Source organism: Myxine glutinosa, chromosome 6 (assembly GCF_964187855.1).
Source record: "Myxine glutinosa chromosome 6, kmMyxGlut1.1, whole genome shotgun sequence".
Taxonomy (NCBI): Eukaryota; Metazoa; Chordata; class Myxini; order Myxiniformes; family Myxinidae; genus Myxine; species Myxine glutinosa.
The window spans coordinates 191,042,388-191,061,523 of record NC_136266.1 but is presented as its reverse complement, the minus strand read 5'-3'; the positions used below and the strand labels follow the sequence as shown (position 1 = coordinate 191,061,523).

At 43.5% G+C, this 19,136-nt stretch overlaps 1 protein-coding gene across 2 annotated transcripts in view; it reads left to right on the top strand.

The window, feature by feature from the left end:
• The window catches only part of LOC144892722 (sorting nexin-16-like), a 78,517-nt gene that overhangs the window by 39,998 nt on the left and 19,383 nt on the right, over positions 1-19,136 (top strand). For both annotated transcript variants that reach the window (XM_078781040.1, XM_078781041.1), the window contains exons 3-5: positions 12,436-12,584; positions 15,216-15,285; positions 15,423-15,580. In XM_078781040.1, the coding sequence (XP_078637166.1) occupies positions 12,436-12,584; positions 15,216-15,285; positions 15,423-15,580 (377 nt within the window). The remainder of the gene's footprint in view (positions 1-12,435; positions 12,585-15,215; positions 15,286-15,422; positions 15,581-19,136) is intronic.

Genomic DNA, 19,136 nt, shown 5'->3' with positions numbered 1-19,136 from the left:
GTGAACCTGACTAATGTTTCTAAAACTAAATTTCTTCCCATCTCTCTCTAAATCTCCTCAACTCTACAATCACCTTTGAAAGCTCCACAATTACACAACGTGATACAATAAACATACTAGGTATTACCCTAACATCAAATTTATCCTGGAATCCACACATCACATAAAGAGCCAAGTCTACCTCGAATAAACTGGGAGTCCTGTTCAGATGTCGAAGATTCTTCTCCTCTCAACAGTTGCTTCAACTACAGTCACGTGAAAAAGTAAGTACACCCCATGTAAAGTTTTGACTTTTTCAACATATTTCAACATGCAGCTATTTGATCTTCATTTCAACAATATTGATAGATAAAGGTGATATAATATAACAAATATCATGAAACATTTACATTTGGTAGTCCATTGAATAATTTAAATAAACATAAATGCAAATTTCGCATGTGGAAAAAGTAAGTACACCCCTACATTTATCACCACTTCAAATACCTAAAATTTGAATCAGGTACACCAGCTCAGGTGCAAATGATTAGAACATCGTTAGAGAGGATCTTGGAGGAACCTGTCTTATTTAAACCTCAGACATTTAGTTTGGTTTGCTCTTTGTTGTTGAAGTGTGCGGCGTCACCATGCGTAGATCAAAAGAGCTCTCCGAGGCCTTCAGAAAGAAAGTTATAGATACCTACGAGTCTGGGAAGGGATTTAAAAAGATCTCCAAACAATTTGAAATCAATCATCGACTGTCCGGAAGATCATCTACAAGTGGAGAAGATTCCAAACAACTGCCAACTTGTTCAGGCCAGGCCGTCACAGCAAGTTCAGCCCGAGAGCAGACTGCAAAATGCTGAAGGAGGTCTCTAAGAACCCCAGAATGTCATCACGGGACCTACAGGTAGCTCTTGCCACTGTTGATGTCAAAGTGCACGAGTCTACCATTAGAAAGAGGCTGCACAAATTTGATCTACATGGGAGGTGTGCCAGGAGGAAACCTTTGCTGTCCAGAAAGAACATCAGGGCAAGACTAAAGTTTGCAAATGAACACCTTGGCAAAGACCAGCACTTCTGGAACAATGTGCTCTGGACAGATGAGTCAAAGGTAGAGCTATTTGGCCACAGTACCAGAAGACATGTTTGGCGAAAACCAAAGACAGCATTTGACCACAAGAACCTGATACCAACTGTAAAGCATGGTGGTGGAAATATTATGGTTTGGGGCAGCTTTGCTGCATCAGGGCCTGGGCAGCTCACCATCATAGAATCCACTATGAATTCTTCATTGTACCAGAGGGTGCTTGAGGATAATGTGAGGCCATCTGTCGGAAAGTTGAAGCTCAACCGAAGGTGGACCTTGCAACATGACAATGACCCTAAACATACCAGTAAATCCACCAAGGAATGGCTGAAAAGAAAGAAATGGAGGGTTCTGGAATGGCCAAGTCAAAGGCCGGATCTAAATCCCATCGAGATGTTGTGGGGGGGGGGGGAGGGGGGGATTTGAAACGAGCTGTGCATGCAGTTGTGCATGCTGTGCAACAACTTTTTGTTGAATAAATTATTGCAAAGTCAATTTTTCATTGTTTTTTGTTCAATTAGATCACCTTTATCTATAGATACTGTTTAAATGAAGATCAAATATTGATATGTCCACATATGTTAAAAAGATAAAAAATACATTTCATGGGGTGTACTTACTTTTTCCACATGTGAAATTTGCATTTATGTTTATTTAAATTATACAATGGACTACAAAATGTAAATGTTTCATGATATTTGTTATATTATATCACCTTTATCTATCAATATTGCTGAAATTAAGATCAAATAGCTGTATGTTGAAATATGTTGAAAAAGTCAAAACTTCACATGGGGTGTACTTACTTTTTCACGTGACTGTCAAGGATTGATTCGTCCTTGTATGGAGTACTGCTTTCACATCTGGGGCGGCTCTAGCTCCACATACTTATTGGACAGAATTAAATCCAATGTATCCGACTTATCAACTCTCCCAATCTGACCTCAAAACTCGACCCACTCGAATTACGTCGCAAAGTTGTATCTCTTTCACTTTTCTACAGATATTACTTCGGTTTCTGCTCCCAATAACTTACTGCTCAACAAAATTACCCAGGTACCTTCGCCATTAGCGAGACCACGGAATACTCGACGAGCCCCGACATCTTATGATTATTGTGTGGCCATTGGCATTAAGCTTTTCCCCTCTCACCCTCGTCACCCTTTTCCCTCATTCAGAGTTGAGGCATTCAGCTTTTTCACGTGCGGAGTCACCTGTGTAGCTGTTTGAGGTAAGGGACGGGATGGAAGGGGAACAAACACCAGAAACATATTTGACCAGACGCCACCAGGATTTGGTGGAGGAAGGAGACAGGTTTGAGAGTTCAGTCTTGAGAGTAGAGAGATATTGTTTCCTGGCTCTCCTGAGGGTAGACACACTTGTTCCGGGCTTTGTGAAAGGAAATGAGATTGCCTTCCGTTGGATTTGCCTTCCACGAAACGAAGGTAAATTGTTTCAGGGAAACTGCCTCACCACAAGATTCCATGTACCATGGGCAGGAGGAAGGTTATGACAACTGAAGACGAGATGGGATAAATCTGTGCATGAGAGAGAGCAATTTACTTTGGAAGAATTACCAGGATGAGTTGATGTCAGAGGCAGTAGAGATGGGAGACCAGTCCAGATGATTGATGGCTGCTTGAAGACCGTGCCAGTCCGCCTGAGTGAAATGCCAGACTCGTCAACACTGAGGAGGCTCTCTGAGAATGGCCTGAGATGTCCACTTAAACAAGGAAATGATCAGATGAACTAATTTGAGCAGAAGAAGAACAGGAGACATTTGCAGGGAAGTTTGTCATAACAAAGTCTAGAAGAGAAGATACTCCAGTGACTGAAATCCGGGTCGGGAAATTGACAGATTGTGTCAGTCCCAATGAGTCGCAGAAGTCCTTGGCTGAGGTGCCATGGCTGGTGAGAGAGGTACCCACACCCAGCCAGCTGGCATGATGACAGTTGAAGTCGCCACATATGAGGAAGAGAGAGTTGGGATGTGTGGATAAAAGTTGGTCCATGTTGTCAGACAGTGAAATGTAAATGGAGTCATCACTGTTTGGTGGACGGTACCGAACACGTATGAACAAGAGGTGGAGCGGAGAGGAAGCCGTAGCCAGAGGTACTCCTGGGGGTCAGGTGGAGAGAAGGCAGTGCAAGGAGAGTGAGCAAGAGAGTTTTTTTTATAAAGATAGCAACCCAACCACCTGAGCGAGGCTCAGGTCTTTAATACTGGAGGAGGGAGTAACCAGGGAGAGAAATTAAGGAATCAGAGACATCATGAAGGAGGAAAGTTTCTGTTAAGCAGATCAAGTCTGGTTTGTCTGAAGCAACCTGTATTGAGAGATCAATCAGGTTTGAGCGAAGGCCCCAGATATTTGAGGTTAACGAAGAGGGAGGGGGAGCATCGGATACAGGATAAGGGAGGGGAGGAGAATGGAAATATGAGGAAGGAGAGGGGGGTAGGGAGAGCTGTTGATCGTGTGTCAGAGATTGCAGGAGAGCTCGGAGAAGGGGGAGGATGAGGAGGACAAAAGGTTTGATGATGATGGGATGAGGCACAAAGAGGTGTTGTTTGAGTGGTGACAGAGAAGTGGAAGGTTGGAGGATGTGGAGATATGAGATGGAAGGGAGAGGAAACGGGGAGGAGGCAGCTTTGTGGAGGAGTTGAGGTAACTTTGAGGAGGGGTGAGGGGAGAGAATTGAGGAGGGAGGGGTAAGGAGAATTGAGGATTGGTGAGGGGAGATTTGAGGAGTAGTGAAGGGGGAGATTTGAGGAGTGGTGAGGGGAGATTTTAGGAGTGTTGAGGGGAGATTTGAGGAGTGGTGAGGGGAGATTTGAGGAGTGGTGAGGGGAGATTTGAGGAGTGGTGAGGGGAGATTTGAGGAGTGGTGAGGGGAGATTTGAGGAGTGGTGAGGGGAGATTTGAGGAGTGGTGAGGGGAGATTTGAGGAGTAGTGAGGGGAGATTTGAGGAGTGGTGAGGGGAGATGTGAGGAGTGGTGAGGGGAGATGTGAGGAGTGGTGAGGGGAGATTTGAGGAGCGGTGAGGGGAGATTTGAGGAGCGGTGAGGGGAGATTTGAGGAGCGGTGAGGGGAGATTTGAGGAGCGGTGAGGGGAGATTTGAGGAGCGGTGAGGGGAGATTTGAGGAGCGGTGAGGGGAGATTTGAGGAGCGGTGAGGGGAGATTTGAGGAGCGGTGAGGGGAGATTTGAGGAGCGGTGAGGGGAGATTTGAGGAGCGGTGAGGGGAGATTTGAGGAGCGGTGAGGGGAGATTTGAGGAGCGGTGAGGGGAGATTTGAGGAGCGGTGAGGAGAGATTTGAGGAGCGGTGAGGGGAGATTTGAGGAGCGGTGAGGGGAGATTTGAGGAGCGGTGAGGGGAGATTTGAGGAGCGGTGAGGGGAGATTTGAGGAGCGGTGAGGGGAGATTTGAGGAGCGGTGAGGGGAGATTTGAGGAGCGGTGAGGGGAGATTTGAGGAGCGGTGAGGGGAGATTTGAGGAGCGGTGAGGGGAGATTTGAGGAGCGGTGAGGGGAGATTTGAGGAGCGGTGAGGGGAGATTTGAGGAGCGGTGAGGGGAGATTTGAGGAGCGGTGAGGGGAGATTTGAGGAGCGGTGAGGGGAGATTTGAGGAGCGGTGAGGGGAGATTTGAGGAGCGGTGAGGGGAGATTTGAGGAGCGGTGAGGGGAGATTTGAGGAGCGGTGAGGGGAGATTTGAGGAGCGGTGAGGGGAGATTTGAGGAGCGGTGAGGGGAGATTTGAGGAGCGGTGAGGGGAGATTTGAGGAGCGGTGAGGGGAGATTTGAGGAGCGGTGAGGGGAGATTTGAGGAGCGGTGAGGGGAGATTTGAGGAGCGGTGAGGGGAGATTTGAGGAGCGGTGAGGGGAGATTTGAGGAGCGATGAGGGGAGATTTGAGGAGCGGTGAGGGGGGGATTTGAGGAGCGGTGGGGGGGCAGATTTGAGGAGTGGTGAGGGGGGAGATTTGAGGAGTGGTGAGGGGGGAGATTTGAGGAGTGGTGAGGGGAAGATTTGAGGAGGAGGAGTGGTGGGGGGGGGGGGAGATTTGAGGAGGAGTGGTGGGGGGGGGGGAGATTTGAGGAGTGGTGAGGGGAGATTTGAGGATTGGTGAGGGGGGATTTGAGGAGTGGTGAGGGGGGATTTGAGGAGTGGTGAGGGGGGAGATTTGATGGGGAAGGGTGAGGAGGGAGTTTTGAAGGGGAGGGGTGGGTTGGGAGTTTTGAAGGGGAGGGGTGAGGGGAAGAGGAAGGGGGAGGGAAGACCACGAGGAGAGAAGGTAATTATTATAATTTTTTTTTTTTTTGTATTTCAGACATCAAATAAAGAGTAAGAGGTCAGGGGGAAAGGAGGGGGTGAAAAAAAAAATCCAGAGAGATCGAACGTGAATAACAAAAGAGCATAAGGGGCGACTGGGCAGACCTCGAGGCTAACCAAGCCCCAAACACGGTACGACCAAACTGACTAATACACAATTGTGCATGAAATGCAAAACACGATTGAACCACAAACACAGCAAAACAAAATACTTAACTTTGAGAAAAAAAAATCAACTTCACTTTGATTGCCGTGGACGAGCTCTGACGCCACACAACCTCACCCAGGGAACCGGAAACGGAAGTGATGGTCAGTACCTCAAGTGTAACAAGGTATTTTAACATCAAAATGTACACAAAAAATCCACCGTCTGCCGTATCATTTCTCGTCCTTCAGACAGGTGGGCAGGTAGCAGCTTCTTCCATCTGCAGACCTTGATAGATCAGGTGCTGGTCCAACAATTGGAATATGAAATGATGAGTCATGGTGTTTGAGTGTTAGGATATGAAGTGATGAGTCATGATGTTTGAGTGTTAGGATATGAAGTGATGAGTCATGGTGTTTGAGTGTTAGGATATGAAGTGATGAGTCATGGTGTTTGAGTGTTAGGATATGAAGTGATGAGTCATGGTGTTTGAGTTTTGAGATATGAAGTGATGAGTCATGATGTTTGAGTGTTAGGATATGAAGTGATGAGTCATGGTGTTTGAGTTTTGACATTAAGTGATGAGTCATGGTGTTTGAGTGTTAGGATATGAAGTGATGAGTCATGGTATTTGAGTGTTAGGATATGAAGTGATGAGTCATGGTGTTTGAGTTTTGAGATATGAAGTGATGAGTCATGGTGTTTGAGTGTTAGGGTATGAAGTGATGAGTCATGGTGCTTGAATTTTGAGATATGAAGTGAAGAGTCATGGTGTTTGAGTTTTAGGATATGAAGTGATGAGTCATGGTGTTTGAGTTTTGAGATATGAAGTGATGAGTCATGGTGCTTGAGTGTTAGGATATGAAGTGATGAGTCATGGTGTTTGAGTTTTAGGATATGAAGTGATGAGTCATGGTGTTTGAGTTTTGAGATATGAAGTGATGAGTCATGGTGTTTGAGTGTTAGGGTATGAAGTGATGAGTCATGGTGTTTGAGTGTTAGGGTATGAAGTGATGAGTCGTGGTGTTTGAGTGTTGGGATATGAAGTGATGAGTCATGGTGTTTGAGTGTTCGGATATGAAGTGATGAGTCATGGTGTTTGAGTGTTAGGATATGAAGTGATGAGTCATGGTGCTTGAGTATTCGGATATGAAGTGATGAGTCATGGTGTTTGAATTTTGAGATATGCAGTGATGAGTCATGGTGTTTGAGTGTTAGGATATGAAGTGATGAGTCATGGTGTTTGAGTGTTAGGATATGAAGTGATGTCATGGTTTTTTGAGTTTGGATATGAAGTGATGAGTCATGGTGTTTGAGTGTTAGGATATGAAGTGATGAGTCATGGTGTTTGAGTGTTAGGATATGAAGTGATGAGTCATGGTGTTTGAGTTTTGAGATATGAAGTGATGAGTCATGGTGTTTGAGTTTTGAGATATGAAGTGAAGAGTCATGGTGTTTGAGTTTTGAGATATGAAGTGAGGAGTCATGGTGTTTGAGTGTTAGGATATGAAGTGATGAGTCATGGTGTTTGAGTTTTGAGATATGAAGTGATGAGTCATGGTGTTTGAGTGTTAGGATATGAAGTGATGAGTCATGGTGTTTGAGTTTTGAGATATGAAGTGATGAGTCATGGTGTTTGAGTTTTAGGATATGAAGTGATGAGTCATGGTGTTTGAGTTTTGAGATATGAAGTGATGAGTCATGGTGTTTGAGTGTTAGGATATGAAGTGATGAGTCATGGTGTTTGAGTGTTAGGGTATGAAGTGATGAGTCATGGTGTTTGAGTGTTAGGATATGAAGTGATGAGTCATGGTGTTTGAGTTTTGAGATATGAAGTGATGAGTCATGGTGCTTGAGTGTTAGGATATGAAGTGATGAGACATGGTGTTTGAGTTTTAGGATATGAAGTGATGAGTCATGGTGTTTGAGTTTTGAGATATGAAGTGATGAGTCATGGTGCTTGAGTGTTAGGATATGAAGTGATGAGACATGGTGTTTGAGTTTTAGGATATGAAGTGATGAGTCATGGTGTTTGAGTTTTGAGATATGAAGTGATGAGTCATGGTGTTTGAGTGTTAGGGTATGAAGTGATGAGTCATGGTGTTTGAGTGTTAGGGTATGAAGTGATGAGTCATGGTGTTTGAGTGTTGGGATATGAAGTGATGAGTCATTGTGTTTGAGTGTTAGGATATGAAGTGATGAGTCATGGTGTTTGAGTGTTAGGATATGAAGTGATGAGTCATGGTGCTTGAGTATTCGGATATGAAGTGATGAGTCATGGTGTTTGAATTTTGAGATATGCAGTGATGAGTCATGGTGTTTGAGTGTTAGGATATGAAGTGATGAGTCATGGTGTTTGAGTGTTAGGATATGAAGTGATGTCATGGTTTTTTGAGTGTTTGGATATGAAATGATGAGTCATGGTGTTTGAGTGTTAGGATATGAAGTGATGAGTCATGGTGTTTGAGTTTTGAGATATGAAGTGATGAGTCATGGTGCTTGAGTGTTCGGATATGAAGTGATGAGTCATGGTGTTTGAGTGTTAGGATATGAAGTGATGAGTCATGGTGTTTGAGTTTTGAGATATGAAGTGATGAGTCATGGTGTTTGAGTTTTGAGATATGAAGTGATGAGTCATGGTGTTTGAGTTTTGAGATATGAAGTGAGGAGTCATGGTGTTTGAGTTTTGAGATATGAAGTGATGAGTCATGGTGTTTGAGTGTTAGGATATGAAGTGATGAGTCATGGTGTTTGAGTTTTGAGATATGAAGTGATGAGTCATGGTGTTTGAGTGTTAGGATATGAAGTGATGAGTCATGGTGTTTGAGTGTTAGGATATGAAGTGATGATTCATGGTGTTTGAGTGTTAGGATATGAAGTGATGAGTCATGGTGTTTGAGTGTTAGGATATGAAGTGATTAGTCATGGTGTTTGAGTGTTAGGATATGAAGTGATGTCATGGTGTTTGAGTGTTAGGATATGAAGTGATGAGTCATGGTGTTTGAGTGTTAGGATATGAAGTGATGCTTGATGATCAGTATTTAGAAAGTGTCCATGCTGCTTCGTCGCCTGATGATCAGTATTTAGAAAGCGTCCATGCTGCTTCGTTGCTGGATGATTGGTGTTTAGAAAGTGTCCATGCTGCTTCCTCGCTTGATGATCAGTGTTTATAAAGTGTCCGTGCTGCATCCTTGCTTGATGATCGGTATTTAAAAAGTGTCCATGCTGCTTCCTTGCTTGATGATCATTATTTAAAAAGTGTCCATGCTGCATCCTTGCTTGATGATCAGTATTTAAAAAGTGTCCATGCTGCTTCCTTGCTTGATTTATCAGTATTTCGAAAGTGTCTGTGCTGCTTCCTTGCTTGATTATCAGTATTTAGAAAGTGTCCATGCTGCTTCCTCGCTTGATGATCATTGTTTAGAAAGTGTCCATGCTGCTTCCTCGCTTGATAATCAGTATTTAGGAAGTGTCCATGCTGCTTCCTCGCTTGATGATCAGTATTTAGAAAGTGTTCGTGCTGCTTCCTTGCTTGATGATCAGTATTTAGAAAGTGTCCATGCTGCTTCCTTGCTTGATGATCAGTATTTAGAAAGTGTCCATGCTGCTTCCTTGCTTGATGGTCAGTATTTAGAAAGTGTCCATGCAGCTTCCTCGTTTGATGGTTGGTGTTTCGAATATTGTCCATGCTGCTTCCTCGCTTGATGATCAGTGTTTAGAAAGTGTCCATGCTGCTTCCTCGCTTGATGATCAGTATTTAGAATGTGTCTGTGCTGCTTCCTTGCTTGATTATCAGTATTTAGAAAGTGTCTGTGCTGTTTCCTTGCTTGATAATCAGTATTTAGAAAGTGTCCATGCTGCTTCCCCGCTTGATGATCAGTATTTAGAAAGTGTCCATGCTGCTTCCTCGCTTGATGGTTGGTGTTTTGAAAGTGTCCATGCTGCTTCCTCGCTTGATGGTTGATGTTTATAAAGTGTCCATGCTGCTTCCTCGCTTGATTATCAGTATTTAGAAAGTGTCCATGCTGCTTCCTCGCTTGATGATCATCGTTTAGAAAGTGTCCATGCTGCTTCCTCGCTTGATAATCAGTATTTAGGAAGTGTCCATGCTGCTTCCTCGCTTGATGATCAGTATTTAGAAAGTGTCCGTGCTGCCTCCTTGCTTGATGATCAGTATTTAGAAAGTGTCCGTGCTGCTTCCTCGCTTGATGATCAGTATTTAGAAAGTGTCCATGCTGCTTCCTCGCTTGATGGTTGGTGTTTAGAAAGTGTCCATGCTGCTTCCTCGCTTGATGGTTGGTGTTTAGAAAGTGTCCATGCTGCTTCCTCGCTTGATGATCAGTGTTTATAAAGTGTCCGTGCTGCATCCTTGCTTGATGATCAGTATTTAAAAAGTGTCCATGCTGCTTCCTTGCTTGATGATCATTATTTAAAAAGTGTCCATGCTGCATCCTTGCTTGATGATCAGTATTTAAAAAGTGTCCATGCTGCATCCTTGCTTGATGATCAGTATTTAAAAAGTGTCCATGCTGCTTCCTTGCTTGATTATCAGTATTTCGAAAGTGTCTGTGCTGCTTCCTTGCTTGATTATCAGTATTTAGAAAGTGTCCATGCTGCTTCCTCGCTTGATGATCATTGTTTAGAAAGTGTCCATGCTGCTTCCTCGCTTGATAATCAGTATTTAGGAAGTGTCCATGCTGCTTCCTCGCTTGATGATCAGTATTTAGAAAGTGTTCGTGCTGCTTCCTTGCTTGATGATCAGTATTTAGAAAGTGTCCATGCTGCTTCCTTGCTTGATGATCAGTATTTAGAAAGTGTCCATGCTGCTTCCTTGCTTGATGGTCAGTATTTAGAAAGTGTCCATGCAGCTTCCTCGTTTGATGGTTGGTGTTTCGAATATTGTCCATGCTGCTTCCTTGCTTGATTATCAGTATTTCGAAAGTGTCTGTGCTGCTTCCTTGCTTGATTATCAGTATTTAGAAAGTGTCCATGCTGCTTCCTCGCTGGATGATCATTGTTTAGAAAGTGTCCATGCTGCATCCTCGCTTGATAATCAGTATTTAGGAAGTGTCCATGCTGCTTCCTCGCTTGATGATCAGTATTTAGAAAGTGTTCGTGCTGCTTCCTTGCTTGATGATCAGTATTTAGAAAGTGTCCATGCTGCTTCCTTGCTTGATGATCAGTATTTAGAAAGTGTCCATGCTGCTTCCTTGCTTGATGGTCAGTATTTAGAAAGTGTCCATGCAGCTTCCTCGTTTGATGGTTGGTGTTTCGAATATTGTCCATGCTGCTTCCTCGCTTGATGATCAGTGTTTAGAAAGTGTCCATGCTGCTTCCTCGCTTGATGATCAGTATTTAGAATGTGTCTGTGCTGCTTCCTTGCTTGATTTATCAGTATTTAGAAAGTGTCTGTGCTGTTTCCTTGCTTGATAATCAGTATTTAGAAAGTGTCCATGCTGCTTCCCCGCTTGATGATCAGTATTTAGAAAGTGTTCATGCTGCTTCCTCGCTTGATGATCAGTATTTAGAAAGTGTCCATGCTGCTTCCTCGCTTGATGGTTGGTGTTTAGAAAGTGTCCATGCTGCTTCCTCGTTTGATGGTTGGTGTTTAGAAAGTGTCCATGCTGCTTCCTCGCTTGATGATCAGTATTTAGAAAGTGTCCATGCTGCTTCCTCGCTTGATAATCATCGTTTAGAAAGTGTCCATGCTGCTTCCTCGCTTGATAATCAGTATTTAGGAAGTGTCCATGCTGCTTCCTCGCTTGATGATCAGTATTTAGAAAGTGTCCGTGCTGCCTCCTTGCTTGATGATCAGTATTTAGAAAGTGTCCGTGCTGCTTCCTCGCTTGATGATCAGTATTTAGAAAGTGTCCATGCTGCTTCCTCGCTTGATGGTTGGTGTTTAGAAAGTGTCCATGCTGCTTCCTCGCTTGATGGTTGGTGTTTAGAAAGTGTCCATGCTGCTTCCTCGCTTGATGATCAGTATTTAGAAAGTGTCCATGCTGCTTCCTTGCTTGATGGTCATCGTTTAGAAAGTGTCCATGCTGCTTCCTCGCTTGATAATCAGTATTTAGGAAGTGTCCATGCTGCTTCCTCGCTTGATGATCAGTATATAGAAAGTGTCCGTGCTGCTTCCTTGCTTGATGATCAGTATTTAGAAAGTGTCCGTGCTGCTTCCTTGCTTGATGATCAGTGTTTAGAAAGTGTCCGTGCTGCTTCCTTGCTTGATGATCAGTATTTAGAAAGTGTCCATGCTGCTTCCTCGCTTGATGGTCAGTATTTAGAAAGTGTCCATGCTGCTTCCTCGCTTGATGGTTGGTGTTTAGAAAGTGTCCGTGCTGCTTCCTCGCTTGATGATCAGTATTTCGAAAGTGTCTGTGCTGCTTCCTTGCTTGATTATCAGTATTTAGAAAGTGTCTGTGCTGTTTCCTTGCTTGATGATCAGTATTTAGAAAGTGTCCATGCTGCTTCCTCGCTTGATGATCAGTATTTAGAAAGTGTCCATGCTGCTTCCTTGCTTGCTGATCAGTGTTTAGAAAGTGTCCATGCTGCTTCCTCGCTTGATGATCAGTATTTAGAAAGTGTCCATGCTGCTTCCTCGCTTGATGATCAGTATTTAGAAAGTGTCCATGCTGCTTCCTTGCTTGCTGATCAGTGTTTAGAAAGTGTCCATGCTGCTTCCTCGCTTGATGATCAGTGTTTAAAAAGTGTCCATGCTGCTTCCTCGCTTGATGATCAGTATTCAGAAAGTGTCCGTGCTGCATCCTTGCTTGATGATCAGTATTTAGAAAGTGTCCATGCTGCTTCCTTGCTTGCTGATCAGTGTTTAGAAAGGATAGATATGCATGAGTTTTACTTTTTAAATAATTATCGCTGTTTTTTCTCTGTTTTAGCTCAAAGCCTCCTTTCCTTGGCTCGGCCTCTCTCTGCCACCCAAGCGTCGACTCTGTGACAACTTTCATCTCACCTTTTTGGACACAAGACAGAGTGCGCTGCATCACTACCTTTGCACCCTTTCTCAACATCAAGGTCTTCTAGCAAGGTGTGGAATGGCCAGGTGCTTGGGAACTGGGTAACAACTTTCTCCAATTTTAATCGACCATACTTTGGTTTGAAGCAAAGTTTTCATTGATACATTTAAATATTTCTACAAAGGGATTCATTTTTAGGTCTTGTTTCTGTGGCACAAAATTATTTTTTTCGCATTTGTTGACAATTATATTTTGCTCTAACCATAACGGTCCAAGTCGCCTTGAGTTGGAGTCGATAAATGTTACATGTTACCTCCCCAAAACCCGGTTACAGTGCACCTCAGAGTCTTGAGAGGGAATGTGGCAGAAAGATTTGTTATTTTGCATTTTCTAATAAACCATGGTAAAACCACACCAATGCAATTGTAGAACAAAACAAGTAATTGTGTTAATAACTCTCACATACACAATAATAACACTATTTAAAAAAGTACAATGAAAATATCACTTGCATCAAATGAACAATTTTGTCTTCATCAATGATCTATCCGACTCTCTGGAAAATCCTCTATCTCTCTGCTAATGACTCCACTATCTGCTGCTCCATTCCCCATCCCTCAGATCGGCAGTCTGCAGCCTCCTCACTTTCTGTAGACCTGGACAAAATCACAGACTGGTCAGGCAAGTGGAACAAGTCTTTCAATCCTGACAAATCTCACACTCTTACGATGTCTCTCCGAAAGGACCGACTGGAAAACCCTCCCATCTACTTTCTCAACAAGCCTCTCCAAGAAGTCCTGTCGCTCAAGCTTTTGGGTCTCACTATCTGCCATGATCTTTCTTGGGAAAACCACATTTCCAAGCTGGCCTCCAAAGCCAGTCCCCGACTGGCCATCCTCCATCGTGCGAAGTCTTTCCTTGGCTCACCTGAGCTCCTCACCACATACAAGGCTTTCATCCGCAGCTCAATGGAATACTGTCCCCCCCCCCCCCCCCCCTCTGGGCCGGTGCTCCTGCCTCACACCTATCTCGGCTTCACGCTGTTGAAACCAAAGCTTTCAGAATCATTGGAATCTCCTGCGATGAAGCTAACTCTGAGGGCCTTTCACTCACTCACCGCAGGCAGGTTGGTGGTCTTTCTGTCTTCTACCGACTCCTCTCCGCCCTTGCTCCCCCAGCTCTCTCTCTGTGCTCTGTCCCCCTAATATTCCTAGAGGTCGCACAATATCTGCCAGCAACCAGCAACCCTCTTATGGTTAAACTGCCAAAATCAAGACTCTCTGCTCACCTTCACTCTTTCATTCCCCTTTTCTCCCGCCTCTGGAACAAACTCCCCCACTCCGTTCAATCCCACTCCTCCCTCCAGGTCTTTAAAACAGCTGTTCACCACCATCTCTTATCTTCCCCCATCCAAAACCTTGATCTTTTCTACCCCGCTAATTTTCACCCCAGGTACACTTTTTTTTTTAATTCCAACATCTTTCCTGGAAGTCCTTGCAGTGTTGATATGTTTGAAACCTCCACCACCTCTCCCCAAGCCCTCCCCCTCCCACATTTCTCTCTGTGTCTTGCTCTCAAATGTTGTGTTTGTGTCCTTCCCCCTCTCTCCCCATCTTGTGTTCCGCTCCCCTTATTTTGTGTTTTATGTGTCGGTTGACTTTTTGTGTGATTAATGTTCGCTCTTTCACGAGCCTCGATCTTGTATACAAAAGAAAAAAAGAAAAAAAAACATATGATGGTACCATCATTCCCCAATGCTCTCAAAGCAATGAACTCACGATACGCTAAATGTGAGTGGAATGTAACATTCCCCAAAGTCCGTGCACGGATCCCCACGTTGGTTGAAAGTGGAATTCGTGCCGAACGATGAGAACAGGCAAGTATCGGCATGGTGGTGGATGAGGAGTTACGAGGTGAGAGGTCGATATGGGAATTGAGTTGATATGGGAATTGAGCCGATATGGGAACCATCGGCAATCAACATAATGATGTCGATATGGGAATCCCAATGACAAAACAATATGCACCAAGCGGACAGTCTCTTCGAGGACAAAATGGAGGCTCTTGCTTCCCCGCCAACAATAACTCACTCTTGGTAATAAAACCTGAGACTGAGGTTTAATTGCAATCGCAATATAGGACGATGTCGTGGGCAATCCCTTTCCCGGGAAGCCTCAATTCATTCACGACCAATATCAAAAAAAGTCCGCTCGCAGACTTGATGCGACTCACAGCTGTCTCCTCCTCTCCCTGCCAATCTCGATCTCTCTCCTCTTCAGGTTCCTTTGCCGCATTTTCCTTCTTCCTTCACAAACAATTATTTTTACCTTTTACTAAAGTCATCTCCATTTCACACAAAAATCTTAACAACAATATTACCTGAAACTAAAAATCCTACAAGTATATAATAACAACAAAGGTGGAAGTGACGGATCCGTAACAATAAAGCATTGTTCCATTTTCCTGATTGTTGTGGATTCGACTGCCATGGCTGCTCAGAGTGGAAATGTGCGCAACATTTGATGGAGTGAGTGACAACCCAAGCAAGATCCGGTTCTCAGCCAGGGAAATGTTAATTTGGTGTGAACACTCTGACATACTGTCAAGAGTATGGGCCTACCCCACCGACATGATTTCATGATTTGTCCACCTGTGATTGCTCTTTGCGCACCATCATTTCTTCATGAATGTCCCAACTGCAGCGCTCCGGTACGCGAGTTCCTCTGCTTGGATGATCCACCGGGTCCATTCGACAGTCTGGAGGAAAGCAGGGTACGTTTTGACTTGTTGCCTACCAGAGTTTTTATTAATCGAGTGTAATCGCCGCTCTCATTATGCACACTTTCTCTTCATGTCTGCATCTGAGCATGACAAGTCCTTTGGGGCTGGATCTATCATGCTCTCCCTAGGCATTTTGTGAAGTGTTGGCAGAGGAGAATGTGAACCTGCGGCGTGAGATCACGGACAGGGGACGGGCCTTAGCTGCCAGTCGTCGTCACAGTGATGTGATTACTCACACTTTGGCAGAGACTCGCCTGCGTCTGGCACAAGTTGAGGACCAGTTGAGGTAAAGGCTTCTTCGTTTTACTCGATCCCATATTGGTGGTGAAACGCATTCCTCTTGAGGCCATGAGTTTGAACGCAATAATGAACCCACTAAATGCAAAAACCCCCTCATAATCACATTTCCAAATTAAACTTGATTCTTGCTCACGTTTAATCAAGAAAGACGTTATGCAGAGCTCGATACTTGAAAAATCCACCCCCTCCCCACCCAAAAAAGGTGCCATGGATACATCAACTTGTCCATTTCATTAACATTAAAATTAATGATCTTAATGAATGGTCAGGTCAATCAGATGAAAATTCATTATTTTTCAAATGAGAATTCGTCATTTTAGAAGTTTGACCTTAATTTGACCTTTGACCATTTGACCTCAAAAATAGTTGTTGTCCCAATTAATTAACCCAATATTCAAATCCTATTCAACTTTGAAATCAATCAAATGAAAAATGACAATTTTAGAAATTTGACCACAAGATGACCTTTGTTCTTTGACCTCAAAATCAATATGCTTCTCTCATTGGTTGTTATTTCCATATACGGGTTTTAGGAGGTGGGAGTAAGTTTGCCCAGAACTCAAAATCTCCACCTCCTTTTTCGGTAAAGGATCATTACTCGTGAATGAGATTGTGAAACCTCATTCTCACAGCTTCATTTCAAGGGCTGTTTTTAGAAGCCTCACTGAGCCTCTGGCAGCCTCCACGTGTAACCAGAGCCTCCGCTGGGTATGTGGGTGGCCCCCTGCAAACCTCACGTGGGGGCCCCCTGCAAACCTCACGTGAGGGGGGCCCCCTGAACACCTCACGTGGGGGCCCTTTCTATTGGATGGCTAATAATATGGTGACAGATGTTCAGGCGAAGATTCCATTCATACCTCGGTTCCGGAGGGATTAGCAAAGTATTAGAATGACCAGTTCCGTCTGTCTCTGCGTGTGTCTGTCTTTCCACACCATCATGGGTAATGTATTGTCATATCTCGGCTGTGCCAACACCAATTGTAACCAAACTTGAAAGGATAGTAGTGTGGGTTAACCAGAGTGTGATATGTGGCCAACAATGAACCAAGTTAAATGTCAATCGCTGTTCATTATAGCCCGGATAGCTTATGTGGGCCTAATACCGAGTATGTTAAGAATGAAGACAACGCTGACTCGCATCCCAAAGGTACTTCCGCAAGATGGAGGAAATGACGTAAAATTAGTAAATGATTAAAAGTAAATTTCATTCGATTTACTTTGAGGTCGTTGGAAAGTTATTTAACAAGTAATAAAAACATGTAAAAAACGAAAAAGGATGTAGAGATGTTACTGGAAAAAGTATGGAAACAAGGAGTAATTAAAACTGCGAGCAGTGGTGCCCCGGGGACCAAAACTGCCCATTCTGATTGGACGAGGGTGCAACAACGTCATAGACAACGGCAGCCTGGACCCAATTATGCAAAGTTTGAACCGAATCGAACCGAAACATGGAGGAGGTGTATTTTAGAGGTTTTTCATGAAGTACAATACGGCCGCAATGCTACGTGACGTTTGACGTCATTCAGAGGATATACATCGTCAATTGGCATTCTAAAAGTGGTCCAAGTTTCAACTCGATCAATCGAAAAATTAAGGCGGAAATGCATTTTAAAGATTTCATGAAATCCAATATGGCCGCCTGGTCACGTGACATATGACATCATCAATTTTGATCAATTTTGTTTTCTATTTCATTGCCATACCATGTGACCGATCAATTTTTAAAAAATATATTCAACTTATTATTGATGAATATATGCCACAAAAAATGTTTTGTGTTAATCGGATAAAAAAATTTTTTTTTTACCTCAACGTAGCTGCCAAACCGCTTCACCAATGACGTCATCTCATACAACTTTTTTGCACCATGGGTAGTCGATCATAACATGACCAGAATCAAATCTATAGCAGTTGCGGTTTCAGAGAAGAAGATCTTTAAAGTTTTCGCTTAAATCCAAGCTAGTTGCCATGGTGATACCAAAATCAAAATTCGGAAAAAGATGGAATCAATCCCCATTGGCTCCAACATTCCTGGAAAGTTTAAACTTGATCAGAGCAACAGTGCCAACACTACAGCTTCCACAAAATTTGGCGGAAAGAATAATAATAAGTCCAAAAATAAAAGGAGACCAAGTCTCGTGTAGACAAAAGGAGACCGAGTCTCTTATAGACAACAGGAGACCAAGTCCTTTATAGACAAAAGGAGACCAAGTCTCTTATAGACAAAAGGAGACCGAGTCTCTTATAGACAAAAGGAGACCAAGTCTCTTATAGACAAAAGGAGACCGAGTCTCTTATACACAAAAGGAGACCGAGTCCCTTATAGACAAAAGGAGACCGAGTCCCTTATAGACAAAAGGAGACCGAGTCTCTTATACACAACAGGAGACCAAGTCTCTTATAGACAAAAGGAGACCGAGTCTCTTATAGACAAAAGGAGACCAAGTCTCTTATAGACAAAAGGAGACTGAGTCTCTTATAGACAAAAGGAGACCAAGTCTCTTATAGCCAAAAGGAGACCAAGTCTCTTATAGACAAAAGGAGACCAAGTCTCTTATACACAAAAGGAGACCGAGTCTCTTATAGACAAAAGGAGACCGAGTCTCTTATAGACAACAGGAGACCAAGTCTCTTATAGACAAAAGGAGACCAAGTCCCTTATAGACAAAAGGAGACCAAGTCCCTTAGAGACAAAAGGAGACCAAGTCCCTTAGAGACAAAAGGAGACCAAGTCCCTTATAGACAAAAGGAGACCAAGTCCCTTATAGACAAAAGGAGACCAAGTCCCTTATAGACAAAAGTAGACCAAGTCTGTTATAGACAAAAGGAGACCAAGTCGCTTATAGACAAAAGGAGACCAAGTCCCTTATAGACAAAAGGAGACCAAGTCCCTTATAGACAAAAGGAGACCAAGTCTGTTATAGACAAAAGGAGACCAAGTCTGTTATAGACAAAAGGAGACAAGTCTCTTATCGACAAAAGGTCCCCTAATGATCGATTTTACTTGGAAAAAATCGATGTCTGTTTAAACATAAAGATACAGGTTTATATTTTAAAAACTCCGTCTATCTTTCTGAATTGGATGAAGAAGATGTTTATTGTGGTAACAGGAACCATTTAAGATTTTAGAATAATGTGTGACAGACATGGAAGGAGCACATAAACAACAACAACAACAACAACAACAGCTCTGCCACGAAAGGTCGGGTTTTCACGTGTTACACTGTATTTTTCATCCTCTGAGATTTACAGGTAGATTTACCATGTGGTTGTGAAGTGCAACATGATGTGTTTGATTAAACCCATCAGTGAAGCGATTGGGAACCGGTAGATATGCAGACTAGTGTTATTGGAAACGTCTGTGTTGCACAACTGGACTTTCATGATGCTTTAGCTGATGTAGGAGGCCCCTCTTTGTGGGTGGCCCCTCTTTGTGGGTGGCCCCAGCGGCTGCTGGCTACGCGGACACCTGACGGGGTCTCCACATGTAGCTCCTTTGTCGTGATATTTCCCGGAATGATTTTTAAGTGCTCAGCAAGGGT